General features: G+C 31.7%; 1 protein-coding gene across 26 annotated transcripts in view; it reads left to right on the top strand.

Annotated features, from left to right (window-relative positions):
- Window positions 1-17,663, top strand: part of RIMS2 (regulating synaptic membrane exocytosis 2) — a 590,702-nt gene that overhangs the window by 323,168 nt on the left and 249,871 nt on the right. For 21 of the 26 annotated variants that reach the window (XM_082364215.1, XM_082364218.1, XM_082364205.1 and 18 more), the window contains 3 exons: window positions 2,865-2,977; window positions 12,729-12,859; window positions 17,294-17,465. In XM_082364215.1, the coding sequence (XP_082220341.1) occupies window positions 2,865-2,977; window positions 12,729-12,859; window positions 17,294-17,465 (416 nt within the window). Of the gene's footprint in view, window positions 1-2,864; window positions 2,978-8,990; window positions 9,039-12,728; window positions 12,860-17,293; window positions 17,466-17,663 lie in introns of all 26 variants that reach the window. The other 5 variants (XM_082364194.1, XM_082364219.1, XM_082364198.1 and 2 more) reach the window with 1 other exon arrangement.

Raw genomic sequence — 17,663 nt, 5'->3', positions numbered from 1 at the left:
CTCTTGTTGCGGAGCACAGGCTCCAGACGCGCAGGCTCAGTAGTTGTGGCTCACGGGCCCAGTTGCTCCGCTGCATGTGGGATCTTCCCAGACCAGGGCCCGAACCCGTGTCCCCTGCATTGGCAGGCGGATTCTCAACTGCTGCACCACCAGGGAAGCCCTAGACACTTTTTATTACTTGTGTTTGAGTACTATTTCAGATACTAAGCAAATGAATTTTTTCCAATGAATTAAGTTTGTTGATTGATTGAGAGTAAAGCATGTTGTGAAAGAAGAGAGAAGGAGGGTTGCAGTTTGAAATACATTGATCAGGATAGACATTGAGAAGGAAGGATTGGAGCAAGATTTGAAAGAGTGGCGATCTGAGGGAAAAGCTCTCCAGGAACAAGGACCAGAGGTTCAATGTCTCTAAGGCAGGAAAGCCTACGGTGCATTTAAGAAAAAGGAAAAAGGCTGTTGTGGCTGCAAGAGTGAGCAAGGGGAAGAATGGCAGGAAGGAGGACGGGGAAGTAATGGGAAGCCAAACTGCATAGGTTTTATAAGGCACTGTAAAGACTTTGGCTTTTACTCTAAGGGAAATCAAGAGCTACATAGGATGTTTTTGAGAAGAAACTTATGTTTTAAAATCAGGCTACTATGTTGAAAATAGATTAAATGGAGCGAAAGCAGACAAACCAGTGAGAAGACTATTTTAGTATTTGGTGAGATTATGGTAATTTAGACCATGGTGGGCGCAGTGAAGGTGGTGAGAAGTGGTTGGATTCTCTAGACACACAACAATTGAGAATGTACTGTTAAAATAGATGTTATTTTTTTTTTACATTTATATTACAATTATGAGTATAAATTAAAAAAAAAAATCTTTACCAGAGAGGTGAAATCCTTTTGGAATGGCATAGCTCTAAACTTTAAAATATGATTGTATGACCTATTTGATTTAGTACTTTTGGCTAGTTGCTAAATCATTTTATCCAAAATAATATCATGATCACATAAAACTATAAGTACTAACATAATGATAATAATTATTATATATAATAATATCATCATCATAAGTGCCTGGAACTGTGCTAGATGTTGTACCTACACTATCCCACTTAGTTTTCACAGCAATCTATGAAGTAGGTAAAATTTTCATTCACTTATGTCATATCACTCAGATATTGTGTGAGCAGTGTGGAATCCTTTATCTTATTATAGCTATTTGAAAAGCCTCTCGGCTACAATTCCAAAATTGTTCCTATAAGGACAAGGGTCCTTTCTCAAATTAATTTATGCTTTAAAAGTTGAAGAATAGCTTTCTCCAAGGCCCAATTCTTAACCTTCTGTTTTTAGTTCCTCAGTAAATTTTTCTTTTCATATGGTTTTAATTGCCATATGACTCCTAAATTTACATTATCAAAATGATCTATCATTGTCCCTTCATCCCTGGATGTTTAAAGAATATGTTCTAAGTGTCTTCCTGTTACTCGAAGCTTACCATATAGAAAACTTGGCTTATTTCCTAGTATAAAGGCAGCATTCTTTCCAGTTCTAAATACTATTTAAGGTTTCACCATTACTTCTGATCCCAAGGCTTGCAGTTTCCCCTTTCATTTTACACTATACTCTTGCTAGAAGCGAATTTTATCCATTTGGGCCTCCAATTAGGGACACACTTTGCAGTTTAATTTCTAACACTAATTATCTACTCAACATTTGGTCCCATCCACATATCCTGTTACCTGCTTTACATTTCCCCTCGGATGTCTCTGAGGTGTCACAGGGTCACTGTGACAGGTTCCAAATTAACTTCTCCGGCCATTCCCTGACACACAGGACTTCTCCAGTGTTCTACAGCCCAGGGAGTATCAGCACTGTCCTGTGCAGAGAACAAGACAGAAACATAGGGGACTTTCTTGTCTCCATATCTGGTTACAGGACTTGAAATCTTCATGTTTTCCCCCCTTTTTCGTTTATCTCTTATATCTAATTAGTTTCTGAGTCCTCATTTTCTAATTTTGTAATATTGCCTCAATTCTTTCTTTCCATTCCATTTTCTAGTCATTCCTGTTATTATTTTATTGAATTCCACTTGTTCTTAACTGTTTTCCATCTCACTCAATTCAGTCTACACTTTAAAAAGATGGTAAAGACATCTTCCTCAAATGCAGTTTTTATTACCTTACTCATAAAAGTTTAACATGGATATTTTATTAGTGCCAAAATTTGTAGCCCAGAATTCCAGGCATTTAATTCTGTTAGTATCTCATTTGCCCCATTTTTATTCACTTCCAATTTGTTCCTTCCCCTCCATACAAATAAATTCATATGTATAACTTCTGGGTATTGAAGTTCTGCTTCTTCTGCTCTTCTGTATCTTTTTTTCATAGCCCCTCACTTCCTTTTTGCCCATCTAATTTATTATATTCTTCCAGATATGGTTAAAAATCACTTCCTGAAAACTTTTCACAGTTAACATTCTAGTATTTACGGTTTTAACATTACAAGTTTAGACCATCTTTGAGTTGCTTTATTGATTTAGGTTTTGGTTTTTCCTCCCTAAGTTTCTATTTTAAATTTTTCCTGGTGTGTTATTGTAAGATATGAGTTTAGTACCCACAACAGATGAAGTAACTAAGTTCTGAGGTCTGTCTCTACTATAATTGGCACAGAAGATGGTTTACCCTTGGCCTTGAGAGAATCCCTAAGCTGCACTTATGCTTTAAAAAACCCCTCTAAGTATATCTGGAACATTGTGGCTAAGAAAATGATGTATATAATGGCATTTTGTGGGCATTAAAAATAAAAGATATATGGTAAAGATTATTAAATACTAATGAAGAGCCATTGTTATTATTCTTTATGTATAATTACCATTTCAGGTTCTAGCTCATTTGAATCTCAAAAAATGGATCGTCCTTCTATTTCCGTTACATCTCCCATGAGTCCTGGCATGTTGAGGGATGTTCCACAGTTCTTATCTGGACAACTTTCAGTATGTAATCACTAGATTAATTTCTCTTTTTGGAATATCAAGTAGTGTTTTTACTATATGATGGTATTTGTTTTGTAAACCAAGTTCTATTTAGAATATAATTGTGCTTTTAACCATCAACTTTCTCATTCTTAGTAATTTTAATTAATTTAAATTTAATTATAATTATCTATCAGAGTGCTTTCTTTATTAGAGTTAGATTTTCTGGAATTTAATGAGAATTAGAATTTGTGATGCTATCTAAAACCTTTTTCACCTTAGTAATATTTTTCCAAAATTCAAGGTCATGATTTTTGCTCAACTAAGTAAATGGGGACATATATAATAGATTACTGAGTGTATCAGGTAGATTTCATATTAAGTGATCCCTAATTTGAACATTTTATAATAAAAGTTAAAAATTCAGTTAACCATCATATACCCATATTAGAAGAGCTTTGCAAATTCAGGCTCTCACATTTTATTAATTTCTAAAATTTAAAATATTAAAATTTATCCACCTATATTTTAGAAACAAACAGGTTAATATTGACACTAATTCTGATGAGTTACTAAACTTAAAATTTGATGACTATTAAAAACTATTTAGAGTCTCAAAATTCAGACGTTGAATTTTGGATAATTGTTAATGTTATAGTTAAAAACTAAACTATTCTTGGGCTGATATTTTAAGAGTAATTTCTAGCTTTTTGTTAAATCAGGTACAAAATTTCTCCTTTTATTTTCTGGAGGAAGGAGAAGTGTTTGATTTTTCTGAAGAATTTTCATTAATTAAATGGAGATACAGGAAGTATAAGCTGAATTAACTTAGTAAAAGTCATTAGATACGTCTGTTCTGGGACTACTTTGATCACAAAAGCGGTAATAACAGAAAAGCTATGTAAGAAAGATGAGATACTATTAGGAGATTGTAAATGTCTTACTAAAATGAATTTCTTCTCTTTATTACTTTCTTTTCCTTTCTCTTTCATAAACAGAGTGAACTTTTTCATTTGAGGACAGTGGTGTTTTTTCCATTTTCCATAATAAGTAGCATCTTTTTACTTATTCTCTTACATATATTGACAGCGCAGATGTTGTCATTTATGTTTACGAATATATGTGTATTTTCTTCCACCATTTTAGAAAGTGCTATAAATCTTAGCTTTTTTTATTTTTAATTGTGGCTCCCTTTAAATATTCCACCTATAAATAATGCTCTGGGTGGCTGATGATGCCAGTATATAAATAAATCTGTGTGTGTGTGTGTGTATGTAGTTGGCTTCAGTTGGTGGATGAGGGAGCAGAAGTTAGACTTCCATAATAAGTAGGTACCACTTTGTTGCTTCTTTTGAAATCCCAAGGCTGTATTAGAAATTGGACTAGGAGGGGAGATTGAGGAGGATAGTGCAGGCATTTAGACAGATTTCAAATTCAACTACTTTTCATCATGGTTCAAAGTGAATATGGTAGAAAGGTAAGACTGTTAAATATTTGGGGGAAATATAAACTTAAAAGTATGGGTATTTGTATTTATAAGTGATGTTGGTTTAAAATCCATATAACTGTAATTTAAAATGAGTACCATTTTATCATTTTTTAATGACTCAGAAGGAGTATGTTCCAGCAAGAAAATGTTTATAAATATAATACATATTTGTTTTGGTAAATCTAGAAAGCACAGATAAATAAATAAAAAATAAAAATCACCTGTAATCTTGCCACTAAAACATAATCATTCACATGCATATAAAGTTTTAAACAAAACTGTAATAAATCTGTGTATACTATTTTGAAACTTGCTTTTTCACTAGTAATATATTGTGTACTTTTCCTTTAAACATTTTTCTTTAAAAATTCCTCCTAAAATGATTTTAATAGCTATTTAATACTCCATTTTAACTTAATTTGCTATTATAGGATATCTTGCTTGTTTCTAATTTATAGTATTTTAAATAATGATGCCATGGAAATCCTTGAATATAAATCTTGCATATATTGTTAGGACAAAATTCCTTTGTCAGGATAACTTTTCCAGATGTAAAATTACAATATGAAAGAAAAAAAAGTTTTAAGATTCTTGAAATCTTTTACCAAAATTTTTCTCCAAAATATTTTTACCAAATTAAGCTACAATTATCAATTCAAGAAATGTATTTTAAGATCTTTCCCCAGGTCAGTCATAATCCTAGTAGCTGAGAATACAACAGTGAACAGATAGCCATGGATTTTACCTTCATGAAACTTAATTTTATGTTCATTCTTTGTATGCAGCAAGACATAAGCAAGATACCCTTTTGGATATAGTATTTTCCTTTATATTTAACCCCATTTCTGCCAACTGGAGACAATTTTGGTTTGCTCTAATGATGTAGAGGTTGGGAAAATATTTGTCCACAAATATCATCCTTCGAGGAAACTTCTAGGAAGTCACAAGGCAACATTATGATTCCTATATCCTTCTATTCTACCTTTGGGTATTTTTGCTTTTGGTGAGATTTTACCTGGGCCCTTAGCTCACTTACAAAATCATGACGTTACTAATGCCTGATAACAAAGATCATTTGTATATTATGTGAGCGGACCTTCCTAATATATTTATGTCAGTTCATAGACTGATATTTTCTCAAATATATAATATACGTATAATGCGAATTGTTATTTATTTTCATGCACAAGGCTCTTGATGACTTAAAAAAAATTATTCCATTTATTTCTTTTCCATGCTTGAATTGTGCTGCTACTTGTTATTATTCCAGGGCATAACTATGAAAGTGCCATTAATGTAGTTGGTGAGAAAATTAGTATGAGCTCAGGTTTATGACACCTGGACTGTATATTAGCCTTTCAGTGTCAGCACTCCCTTATTTTGATTCTTTTTAAAATTTGTGTTCTAACATAATTTAGCAGTTTTCTTCTTTGGAGGATTACTTTTGTAATTCTCTCAATATTTTAAAATTAATTTACAGCCTTTGACTAATTTTTTGATAGAGTGCTAAAATAAGATATAGCCTTTAACTCTTTTCAAAGTGAGGAATGGCTCAGAATTCTTTCTTTCTATAGGAACACATTAATTCTTATTGACAAACATATTTTATTTTACTTCAGGGTCTGTGGCTGACTTATGGTTGCAATGTTTCCCTAAGTTACTTTGTTTTAATATTTTTCTGACTCCACTTTTAGTGATGAGCTTGTAAATATTGTACATATCCATTTTATATTCCCATTTAAAGGGAATAAGTCACTGAAGAATAGGCATGTGTCCTTTATATCTACTTAGAAACTCGATAGTCTTTTTAAAACTTTCTGTAAATGAAAGGTTTTTCTTTGAACTTTTATCTTTTATATGTCATTGTTACAACCTTGTTATTTTAGAAGCGTTGCATAAAAGGAATGCCCTGAAGTTAGTAGTGTGGTATAAAGTAGGAAGGACATTAAAAATACAAAATAAATTGTGGTGTACAAATTCAAATTCTTCATTTGTGTGAGGCTGAATTGTTATAGATATTATCAGATATTTCATGCTTAAAATAAATGAATTAATATTAATTACAAATTGAAGTGAGATACATAATACTTCACCATTTCTTTATGAAATATCTAGAATCTGAAGAGATAGAAAGCAGCTTAGTAGTTGCCAGAAATTGGGGCAATGGGGAAATGGGGAGTGACTGATTACTTAATAGGTACAGGATATTCTTCTGGTGTGATAAAAAAGTTTTGAAACTAGAGGGAGGTGGTGGTGGCACAGCATTGTGGATGCACTAAATGCCACTGAATTGTACACTTTAAAATGGTTAATTGCGTGTTATTTTAATGTCACCTCAATTTAAAATAAGCTGACAAAACAAATTATGTTTACGTAGCCAAGTTTAATGTATAAGCTTACGGGTGAAGATTAGGTTTAAACTGGCATAGATTTTAGACAATTGATTTCAAAAAATCTGTGAGTTGCTCATTTGAGGTCATTTTAGAAGATGCAAAAATGTTTACCTTAAAGGATTACTTTATTTCAAAGTACTATTTCTTTCAAAATAAATCTTTTAGTTATAAAGTAATATTTATTTGCAAAAACCTTTCATTACCTTGATATTTTTGGTCTAAAACAGGTAGGACAGGTGAGAAGGCAAGAAAAAAAAGATCTGTTTCTAAATTGAGTGACTTGTTTGTCCTTTTCTTCAGCATGCCTAGTTAATCTCTATGAATTTCATATATCCCTTACCCATTGGCTAGAGAATTATCCATCTAGGGTTATGCAGACAGATATCAGTAACACTCCTTATCTAAACACTCCTTTCTTCCTTTGGAAATGTCTCCACACAAAAAGGAAGACATCTTAGACTTGAGATCGTCTTGGTTTTTGAAGAGAAAGATGACTCATGATCGAATGATAGTCTGCTTTTAAGGTTTGCTTTCCTTTGGGTTTTAGATTTATGTCTTAAACTATCTTCAGGGTCTGTCTGATGATCGTTGAATTCGACAACAGTCCTCCTAGTACCTATCATCTGTTTCCACGTAGCAGTGGAAAAGTCTGAAGCCTTTTAACTATATACAGCTGTTAATTAAACAAGAGAGACATCCATGAGAAATGTGAGGAATGGGATGGAATCTTGGTGAAAGAACAAAGATTAAATGCCCTGAAATCCATTCCCAAACACAGAGACTTGCACCTGATTTTGTTCCTCTTTTAACTGTTAACATAAAGGCACAACATTCTGATGATTGTGGTATCTTTGGAAACTGTTTCAAAATGAAAACAAAATAAGTTAGAAGAGGAAAAAAAAAGAAATCTGATTTTATTCTAAGAATTTGAAATAGAATGATTTAGTCAGAACTGGGCTTTCTTTCTTTTTTAAAAAATTTTGGCTGTGCTGGGTCTTTGTTGCAGTGTGCAGGCTCTTTGTTGCAGCGCATGGGCTTCTCTAGTTGTGGTGTGCAGGCTTCTCTAGTTGCGGCGAGTGGGCTCTAGAGCGCGCGGGCTCAGTAACTGCGGTGCACGGGCTTAGTTGCCCAGCGGCATGTGGGATCTTAGTTCCCGGACCAAGGATCAAACCCGCGTCCCCTGCATTGGAAGGCAGATTCTTAACCACTGGACCACCAGAGAAGTCCCAGGGTTTTATTTTCTACCTTTACACTATCTTACTTTTTGGTTGAGTGTGAGCAAGTCTATCTAGCTTTTTTAAAATGTCTGTTTCCTCATCTGCATACTGGAGATAACAGCAACTACCTCCCAGCATTGTTAGAGGCAATAAACTTGCAGTAACTGTCAGTAAAGGCTTAAAAAAATATGAAGAACTGTATAAATAAAAAGAAATGTGATATTATTGTCATTAATAAGTATGATTAGCTCTAAACAGTGTTATCTCAGGTGGTACACAATAAATGTCTGAAAATGATGTTTAAGTACTAGAGCCTGTTATAGATTCTTAAAGTGTGAATCAACTAATTATTCCAGTGTGTTCCAGCACACTTTTTATCTTTCTGTGTTTATTCTTTTAAGAAATGCTAAAGCCAACTTGGCTAATGTTTTTTAGACTTTTGTTAGCCATATTATCCCTTTGGAAAGTTACATGTATGTCCCTTTGGAAACATTACTTCTACAGATGACTTTTCACTAATAATTCTATAATGTATTTTCATCTGACTTCTTCTTGGACTATGATTATTTTCTATGTTGTGTGTTCAAGGGTGAAACTTGAAATATCTTGACTTTGTATTACGTTTACACTCATTCTTTCAGAATATATTAGCCCGAATCTATTATTTTACATTCAGTCTTAATTCCTGTTATGTTGATTACATTTAAAAACCTGATTTAAAACTTCTAAGATTTTACATAGTTTTTATCTATTTAAGCATTTTGGGAAAATTAATTTATTCATTACATTGAACTACTTAATTTAGATATATATTCTCATGGAAAAATGTACTTAAGGGATAGTTGTATGTGTTTTTTACTTTTGGTCTTTTAGTTCCAGCGTGTTGTCCTTTTTGGTTTTGTTTTATTGCTTTTTTCTTTAATTTTGCTTACCAGAGCCAAAGCCTTAGTAGAAGAACAACGCCTTTTGTTCCTAGGGTTCAGGTAAAGGCCTTGTCTGCCTGATAGAAACTAAAGTTGTGTTTTAACCCTTATTTGTATGTTTTTGGAAAATGCGTAGGAAAACTTTTTTTGGTGTGTTGCTCCAAACCATATTATTGACTTTCAAATCATTTTATGAGCCAGCTTGTAAAATTCTGCATGGGGATTAAAATACAATAAAAATTTAAAGAGACAATCTTTGTTAGTGGTTTTATATGATGGACTGAATACTGAAACTCATAGGTTTCTGGTTGGCATTTAATGTAGATTCTACTTACATTGGTAATATTGACAGAAATAGCTGATTTGATACTGTTGATATTTTCCTTTATTACACTAAGGTTGCTGTCTCTTTAAATCATTCATTATATCACTTAACATCTACATTCTCTTGCATTTTCCAAGCAATAACTCCTTGAGGAGATTGGCAAATAAATTTGTACCTTATCTAAACTATGAATTTTATGCATATTTTTTATAAGTTTCAACTTTTGGAAAGTATATTATTTTGAAAGAACAAAAATCACAATCCAAATAAAATGTGTTGGGTTTATTTTGTTTACATTTTGTAATTGTAATTCCATTTAATTTTACTGTAATACTTGGGTACAAGTTGTTTGCCTCTTTTCATTAGGAAACCCTTATTTGGTAAAGTAATGTCAACAAAGTTTTTTTTTTTTTTAAAGTAGTATTATGCTTTCCTTGCTTTGCTGCATGTTTTTTTTTTTGGTTGTTGCTGTTGTTGGTTTTTAATACTAATTTAGTTTAAATTTTAAAAATTGGAGTTGTTCTAGTTAACACTATGTAGTGTAAAATATTTACTTAGACTTAGGTTCTGCTTGGGAAATTTAAAAGTGGTTACATGGAAATTGTATTAAAGCAATTAAAATGATATCAAGATTTTTATTAATGAAAATGAGGTAAAATAAGAAGTATATCATACCTAGAATTGTGGAAACACATTTTATTTTGAAGAATCAACAGATATATTCTAATCATTCATTTAAAAAACACAGAGAAGATATTTAGGAATGTGATAAAGAATCTAGCAAATAAAATAATTCTTTTTTGATAGTTTGAAGTGGATATCTATTAAAAACTTCAATGCAAGTCCTGTAATATAAAATGAAAATTAAGGCTATTGATCAAATGCCCAGTTTGACAGTTTATTAAAAGTTATAATTTTGATTAAAAACTCAGTAAAATTAAAGTGTGCCTGTTTCATAGCTATATTATTTTAATATTTATATATTTGTAAAGTATAATTTAATAAACTGTACAGTATTAATATGAAAATATGAAAGCCATATGCCTAATATCTGTGTGAGAAATGAATATTATTAATAAGTGATCTTTTTTGGTTTTCCATGGCATAAGAAAATCTAAAAATAATACTATTTATCAGGCATTTGAAACATATATCTTAAATGTTTACCTGTAATGATTTTAAAGAAGCAAAAATATTGCCCGTGGAAATGACGGCAAAGGTAGTCTCAATCCCTGAAAAAAAAAAACAAACTCACAGAAATCAATAATTTGCTCCAATAACTATGAGCTTAGTCTAATAATACTTTTTTCTTTATTTTTTAAATGTACTGCTTATTGGAAAACAATTTTTTAACCTTTCATAAGTTTTTTAATATCATGGAAAATAAAGCCATAAGTTTTTTATTGATATAGAAAATAAAGAATATTAGAAATTAATGTGGTTTTGGTCACAAATTTAGAGGAACCATGGTGCTCTCTGACAACACCTGTTTCATCTCATACATGAGACACTCTAGTATTTCTTACTTTTTTTTCCCCCCTCATATCTTTTGCCAGAATGGTCTCTTTTTTCCATCTATCCTCATCTGTATCTTTGTTCTACTTTTGTCAGGCAAGCAAATATTTGAACTTTTTTTTCTTTTTTTATAGTAATTAAAAAATTTTTTATATTGGAGTATAGTTTACAATGTTGTGTTAGTTTCAGGTGTTGAACTGTTTTTTCCGTTTAAATGTCAGAGGCTTTTTTTTCAGGTTGCTGGTCCCCTAGACTAAGGCAGTGGTTCTCAAGCTTTAATGGCAATGAGAATCACCTGGAGCACTTGTTAAAATGCAAATTCCCTGGGCCCCATTCTGATTCAGTAAGTGAAAGGTGGGCCACAGGAATTTGTAACTTTCCAGATAATACTGTTGCAGGAGTTTTGTGAACCACAGTTTAAGAAACACTTGTCTAGAGTCTGTACTTATCAACTCAATCCAGAAAGCTTTTTGTTACACAGCCTCAAGGTAATACCTGCGTTAAACATAAGGACTTAACATAAAGAGAAGTAATAATCATTTTTAAAATTTAAATGTTTGAGGACTAATTCCATTTGACCAAAAAGAAAAGCGTATAAATAATTTTATATACTCTTCTGGGCCATTAGTCTTCTGACTTAAAAGTCTTGCTCGGCCTCTCATTCTCTAAGATATGAAGTGAGGGACTCAACAAAGCCATGTTAGAATTGGAACTGAACTACTGATATATCATATATATATATTTATTTGTATGATTTTTATGTAGATGGTCTAAATTTATTTATATATCCTAGAGCCTGGCCCAGAGCTGACTGTCTGCTTTGGAGAAGAGAGGAAGGGACTGACATGAGATGTATATTTAAGTTTTTTAAACTACCACAAACATTGTAAATCCAAGTTAAAAGAAAAAAATCAAACCATTGGATACACACACACACACACACACACACACACACACATATATATATATATATACACATATAAAATGAAAAATACATATTACCTAAATAGAACTTTTTCCCAAATTCCAAATTTCCAATTCAATTTCAGTTTCAAGATAGTGGTCAGAGATGTGCTGAATTCTGAACCGAATGTGGATCAGAGCCATAGTCATCATAGATCCTGATATGGTAAAATCAACTAGCTAGGTGTGGGAGTGTGAGGTATGTGTGTGGGAGGTGACAATTGTTAAGTCAAATGAATTCAGCAGCTGAATGTGAAGTTCTAATCCTTAATTATGGCATAGGCAAATTATTCTAATTTTCTCATCTCGAATTATAAAATATACCCTTATTATTCTGAGGATAAATACATTTGCTTCACAAACAAAAAAAAAGACTTCATGTCTGCGTAATTTAAAAGGGGAATTTATTACAGTTTTAAATACAAACTTAAGGAGTAGATTTACTAAAGCTTCTAGTAATTCCCAGTTACTTATAATTTTTGAAAGGTCTTTGCTGTGGTATAACATAAAACATTTGCTTAAAAATTCCCTATGAATTCCATATAAGGAACTTATCTATTCAATTCATTTTGAGCACTTATTCTGAACTCACTATTGTAGGGGAACCAAAATGAACTACAGTGATTCCTGCATAAAGGTAGACACAAAGCAATCCTATATAAAGTCCTTAGTTATGGTAGTGTAATTATTATGTGCATGTTAATAAGCTATCAAATTAGATTATAAAAAGTTCAAGTGATTTATCAATCACACTAAAATATCTGAAATAATTTCTCTGTTCATTGAAGTTATTATAGCATATCCTTTTACCTTAACTGCAATTTACCAAGTGAGTTTATATTCTGTGCTAATATTAGTGTAAGAGAATGGGGCAAAGATTGGGAATGTAAACATTACGTTATATTAGTAAATGTTTAAGCTGATAAATGAATATTTTTGCTTTTCAGATAAAACTATGGTTTGACAAGGTTGGTCACCAATTAATAGTTACAATTTTGGGAGCAAAGGATCTCCCTTCCAGGGAAGATGGGAGGCCAAGGAATCCTTATGTTAAAATTTACTTTCTTCCAGACAGAAGGTAGGGATATGAAACAAAAATAAATGTTCTTGAAAATAAATGAGAAATGTTAATAGCAGGAGGTGTTTTGATTCTGTATCATTTATTTTAAAATATCATGCCAGTTAGATACTTATGAAGTTTAATATAAGCATAATGATTCTTAAGAATCAAAATAGTGACAGTAAATACTTTGAGATTGTTTTAAAACCTATGTCAAATGTTTATAATATAGATTATTTTATTAAATATTTATTTTAGATTGTGTGGCTTACTTCTTAAATAATGTATTTTTTAAAATCAAACTCATTAAAATTATGCTCCTTTAAGTCAATACATTTTTAACATAAACTACAGAGGCAGAAAGCTGGAAATGGTACTAAAGGATACTCATCATGTTCCTCTACAATTTTTACCTCCTTTTACTAAGATATTATTTCTCTATATTATGTAAAATTAGTGAATGTGCTTTATATTTCACCACCCATATCACCAAGGAATCTTTACCACTGGGCCTAGAATCAGCTACCTAAAGTGTCCTTTGCTTTGTGTCCATGCTAATCAACATACATGACATTGATCTACCCTGATTTAAATAGAGGAATCAGGATAGGAGAAATAGCTTATCAAAAATCATATAATCATTCTTAATTTCAGTCACATACAAAATAGAAGAGATTATTCAATAAGCATCATGAAAAAAGAAAGAAGTAATGCACCAATTTCCCTTTCCCCAGCTCTTCTGCAACACTGGTTTTCAGGGCTGGTCTGGTCATTTTTCTCAGGTTGGAAGTAGCTGGGCACAGATGTGATCTTAAGCATATTTATACACGTTTGGACCCTCTGTTACTCAGTTCAAGTTAAAAGTCATCAGTGTTGAGTGCCAAAGTATCATCTGAAGAACAATTTCAACAAAGAAAATAACAAAAGAAAGGAAGTAGGCAATTAGCAAAGGTCTTACACTTTATTTGATATATATTTTGAAATAAAATTTGTAAAATGAATTAGAAAATATGCAAGGGTGCCATAGCCTCTTAAGCTGTTAGAAGCTGTGCCATATAATTTTATCTTACAAAGTTGACTCGAAGGAGTTTGTTCTCTAACAACTTAGGTTGTCTTTTGGAGAGGGATACACTTTGAACTGCAAGGGAAGTAGAGGATATGCAATAACTTAAAACTCAACTCCAGCTTAAACTTCAGTTGGATGACAGATGTCACAGCCATATTACCTACCATCCTGGATGGAGGCCAAGTCACTTGGCTTCTCAGAGCACAGCTTATTAGTCTAAGCATCCTTAGAATGCCATCATAAAAACTCGCAGAAAGTGCTGTATTCCCATCTGTGCTTTTATGCACACACATAACTTAAGTTTCTACTTATTCAGACCTTTGAAGAAAAATGCTTGCTTTTCAAGATGATAAAAGTCTCTCAAATTTTTGTTTTTTGGTTGACTACTTGTGTTTAGTTTTAATTTATTTTTTATACCTCCCCTCACTTTCTGAGCAGATAGAGGTAAAATGGAAGGGAAAGTCCCTTTAAAGACTCCTTTATATTCCAGATGTAGGGTTTTTATCTTTTCTCAATAGCAAAGAATGTGAGAAACATTTGGATATTTTTTTCTCAGATTATTTCTCAGCTGAGTTTTCTTGACAGTTATCAGGAATTTGAAGAATATTTAGGCAAGTTTGTAGCTCACTTTATTGATAGAGTTGTGTCAGGGTTTTATCCTTAACCGAAAAAAGAATTCTCTGGTCAACTCAAACAGCTACATTATCACTACATTATCATCTCGACTTTTTTTTTTCTGTTGACACAAGTTTTTACACATGAATAAAGGACTATATGTGCTTTTGGTATGAGTTATTTCTTTTTTCTTGACAATTTCTTGGGAGAAAAACTACATGTCCCAGGAAGCCCATGGATACCAAAATCTGCAATGCTCAAGTTGCTTATATAAAATGACATAGCTCTGCATCTGTGGATACTGAGGGCCAACTGTACTTGACTAAGTAAACAGAAAAAACAGTTGATGCCTTTTTATTGATAAGAATTCCTCGAGGGACAAGTGAGGCTACATAGAAGGAATTTAGTCTAGAATGTCAGTATGTCAGTTAAGCCATTTAAAACATTTATTTTCTATATAATATGCTAGGTACTCTAAAAAATAGCTAAGCATGCTTTAACACTCTTTTTTATATCTTTATTTTATTGGTTGCAAGTCAAAATATATTTTTCGCTTCATTTTGAGTAAAAATATCAAGTCTCTGTGTGCTGTTAAATCAAATGGAAAACAAAAGTACTGGTGACATGAAAATAAATAGAAAAAGCTTAGGTAGATTTTTAAAAAATACTCAACATTTTAATGATGTTAGAGATCAATTATCTATTTTATTATCCTTAGGCTGCTATTTAAAAATATCTCTATAGCATGCTTACTGATCTTAGTTTTTAAATAATTTTAGCAACTTTTCAGTATTTGACTTATACAGAATGATCTTATTTTGAAGGCTTTAGTTATACTTTTTGAAAACAATAACTCATTTACTTTTTTTTGTAACTTGCTGAAGATAAGGTAACTTTCCATGGTTCTTTTCATGGATTGGTGCTTCAATACAAACAAAATTGCCTTATTAAATTGTAATAATATAAGGTAGGTTAGCGAGGAACTTCAGAGATTATCTAGTCTCCCTCCTATCCAGGATTAGAAATCCCCTCTAAAATAGTAATTCCTTGAGAACTTTTTTCACTCCTTAAGAGGAAGCCAAAGCTTATTCTTCTGTTTCCTTTCAGGTTGCAGAATAAACCATTCTTGGATTAGATGGCAAGGTTCCCCCTAAATGCTTTCTTCCTGACCTTGGTGGAAGGGATTTTATCTCTGACAGGGTTTCATAATTCATTCTTTAATAGATAGAATATAAGTAGACGCTTTATAAATATTTGTTAAAATTTTAGAAGGAGGAAGTGACAAGAGTCATAAGTCATAGTCCTAGTCATTATTTCTCTTATTTAGGTATTTTTATTTACAGTACCACTTCTTTTTCATAAATTTGAATGGAGATAATATTTCCTATGTGGGTTTCCAAAGTTATTTTCCTATAGAGACCTTAGAAATTAATAAAGATACATTGCTTTAAAATGGCTTTCTGCTACATTAAATATATATGCTTTGGAAATATACATGTTCTTGATTAAGTCAAATCTGTATTAAACATTAAGCTCTGTATTCACCTGGGAGAAGTCGCATACCCTCCCTAATTTGGAGGCACTCTATCCCTTCTTAGTTCTCCCTGCTTCCTATTTCCCAACACTCTTAGAACTGTGCTGTGTTGAGAGAATTTGTAGAAGTTAATATGGTTCCACTTGGAGTTCACTGGCACTTCTCACTTCAAATAGGCTCTTCTAATAGCTTAACATTGCCATCCTAGATGATTTTCTTCATTCCTATTCAGACATTGATCCTCTCTAATAAGCTAGAGTAGTGATCTCCAAAAAGAACAGATGTACCCAGGAGATGTATGAAACAATTCATTGGAGTTCATAAAGAAATATTTGAATTTTCATTTTCACCTATCTTTAATTCCTATTTTTGTATATTTACCAATGAATACAATATATTAGTACAACAATATAGTAATACATACAATTTATAAATATATTTATAAATATATGTGTGTACAATGGAATGCATAATCAAAAGCATTTACTTGATAGAAATATGAAGTCAAAAAAATGTATGAAAGCTTCTGAGTTGGAAGTTCTGTCTATCAGGATGGCCAGCTTGCATTTCCAGCCCACATTATAGCAGCTACCTCACACAGAATTAATTTTACTATGTTTTTAAAAATTTGATAGATGTCAAATGAGCAAGTATGTATTAATTATACATAAGTGAGTAACTTGATAAGATGTAATTACAATTGTTTATTAGCTAAACTATATGGATGTAAAGTTGTGAACATCACAATTCACTAGACTTATTGTACAAGGGACTTCTGTTAGTTTAAGTGAATAGTATATTGGTTACAAATACTAAGTACAGTATTTGCATTTGCATATGTACAAATACTGAAAGTAATAGTATATGTAACTAACAGGTTAATTTCCAATTTAAAGGTTTCCAATAGGGCAATGTGTTAAAAAAAATTAGAGTTAAGATTCTTCAGTCTGGTTTTATTTAGAATTTGAGAAAGGTTAAGTTTTTAATTATCTATCATGGAAAATTTTCAGATTTATTGAAATATTTCTATTATTAAGTCATGCTTATAAAGTGATATAATTATATACCTTATAAATTTTAATAGTAATTTTAAAGACTATAATATATTTAAGGTATGATAAATTTGTGGGAAATCTTCACTTGACTTCTTCCCTGAGAAATTTTAAATTAATAAATTTTAGGACAAAAGTTAAAATGAAGATTTATGTAAGCTCATCTATTCTTATTTTTTTCATAGTGATAAAAACAAAAGAAGAACTAAAACAGTAAAGAAAACATTGGAACCCAAATGGAACCAAACATTCATTTATTCTCCAGTCCACCGAAGAGAATTTCGGGAACGAATGCTGGAGATTACCCTTTGGGATCAAGCTCGAGTTCGAGAGGAAGAAAGTGAATTCTTAGGAGAGGTATCTGGAACTATTTTAAAACTTAGACTATTCATGTCATCCTGAATACTTTTGTTTATATGACTATCAGTAAAATAGTATATTTTGAATTATTGAAACACCTAGACATAATTTAGCAGAATGAATTTAGCTGCTGTTTTAAGAAAAAACTTATTGATGCCTCTATAGTACATGTATTTCCTTTTAGTTTACTGAACC

Source organism: Balaenoptera borealis, assembly GCF_965194805.1.
Source record: "Balaenoptera borealis genome assembly, chromosome: 17".
In the NCBI taxonomy this organism is placed as follows: domain Eukaryota; kingdom Metazoa; phylum Chordata; class Mammalia; order Artiodactyla; family Balaenopteridae; genus Balaenoptera; species Balaenoptera borealis.
Note: the sequence above shows the minus strand (reverse complement) of the source record. Positions and strands in the feature narration are given on the sequence as shown.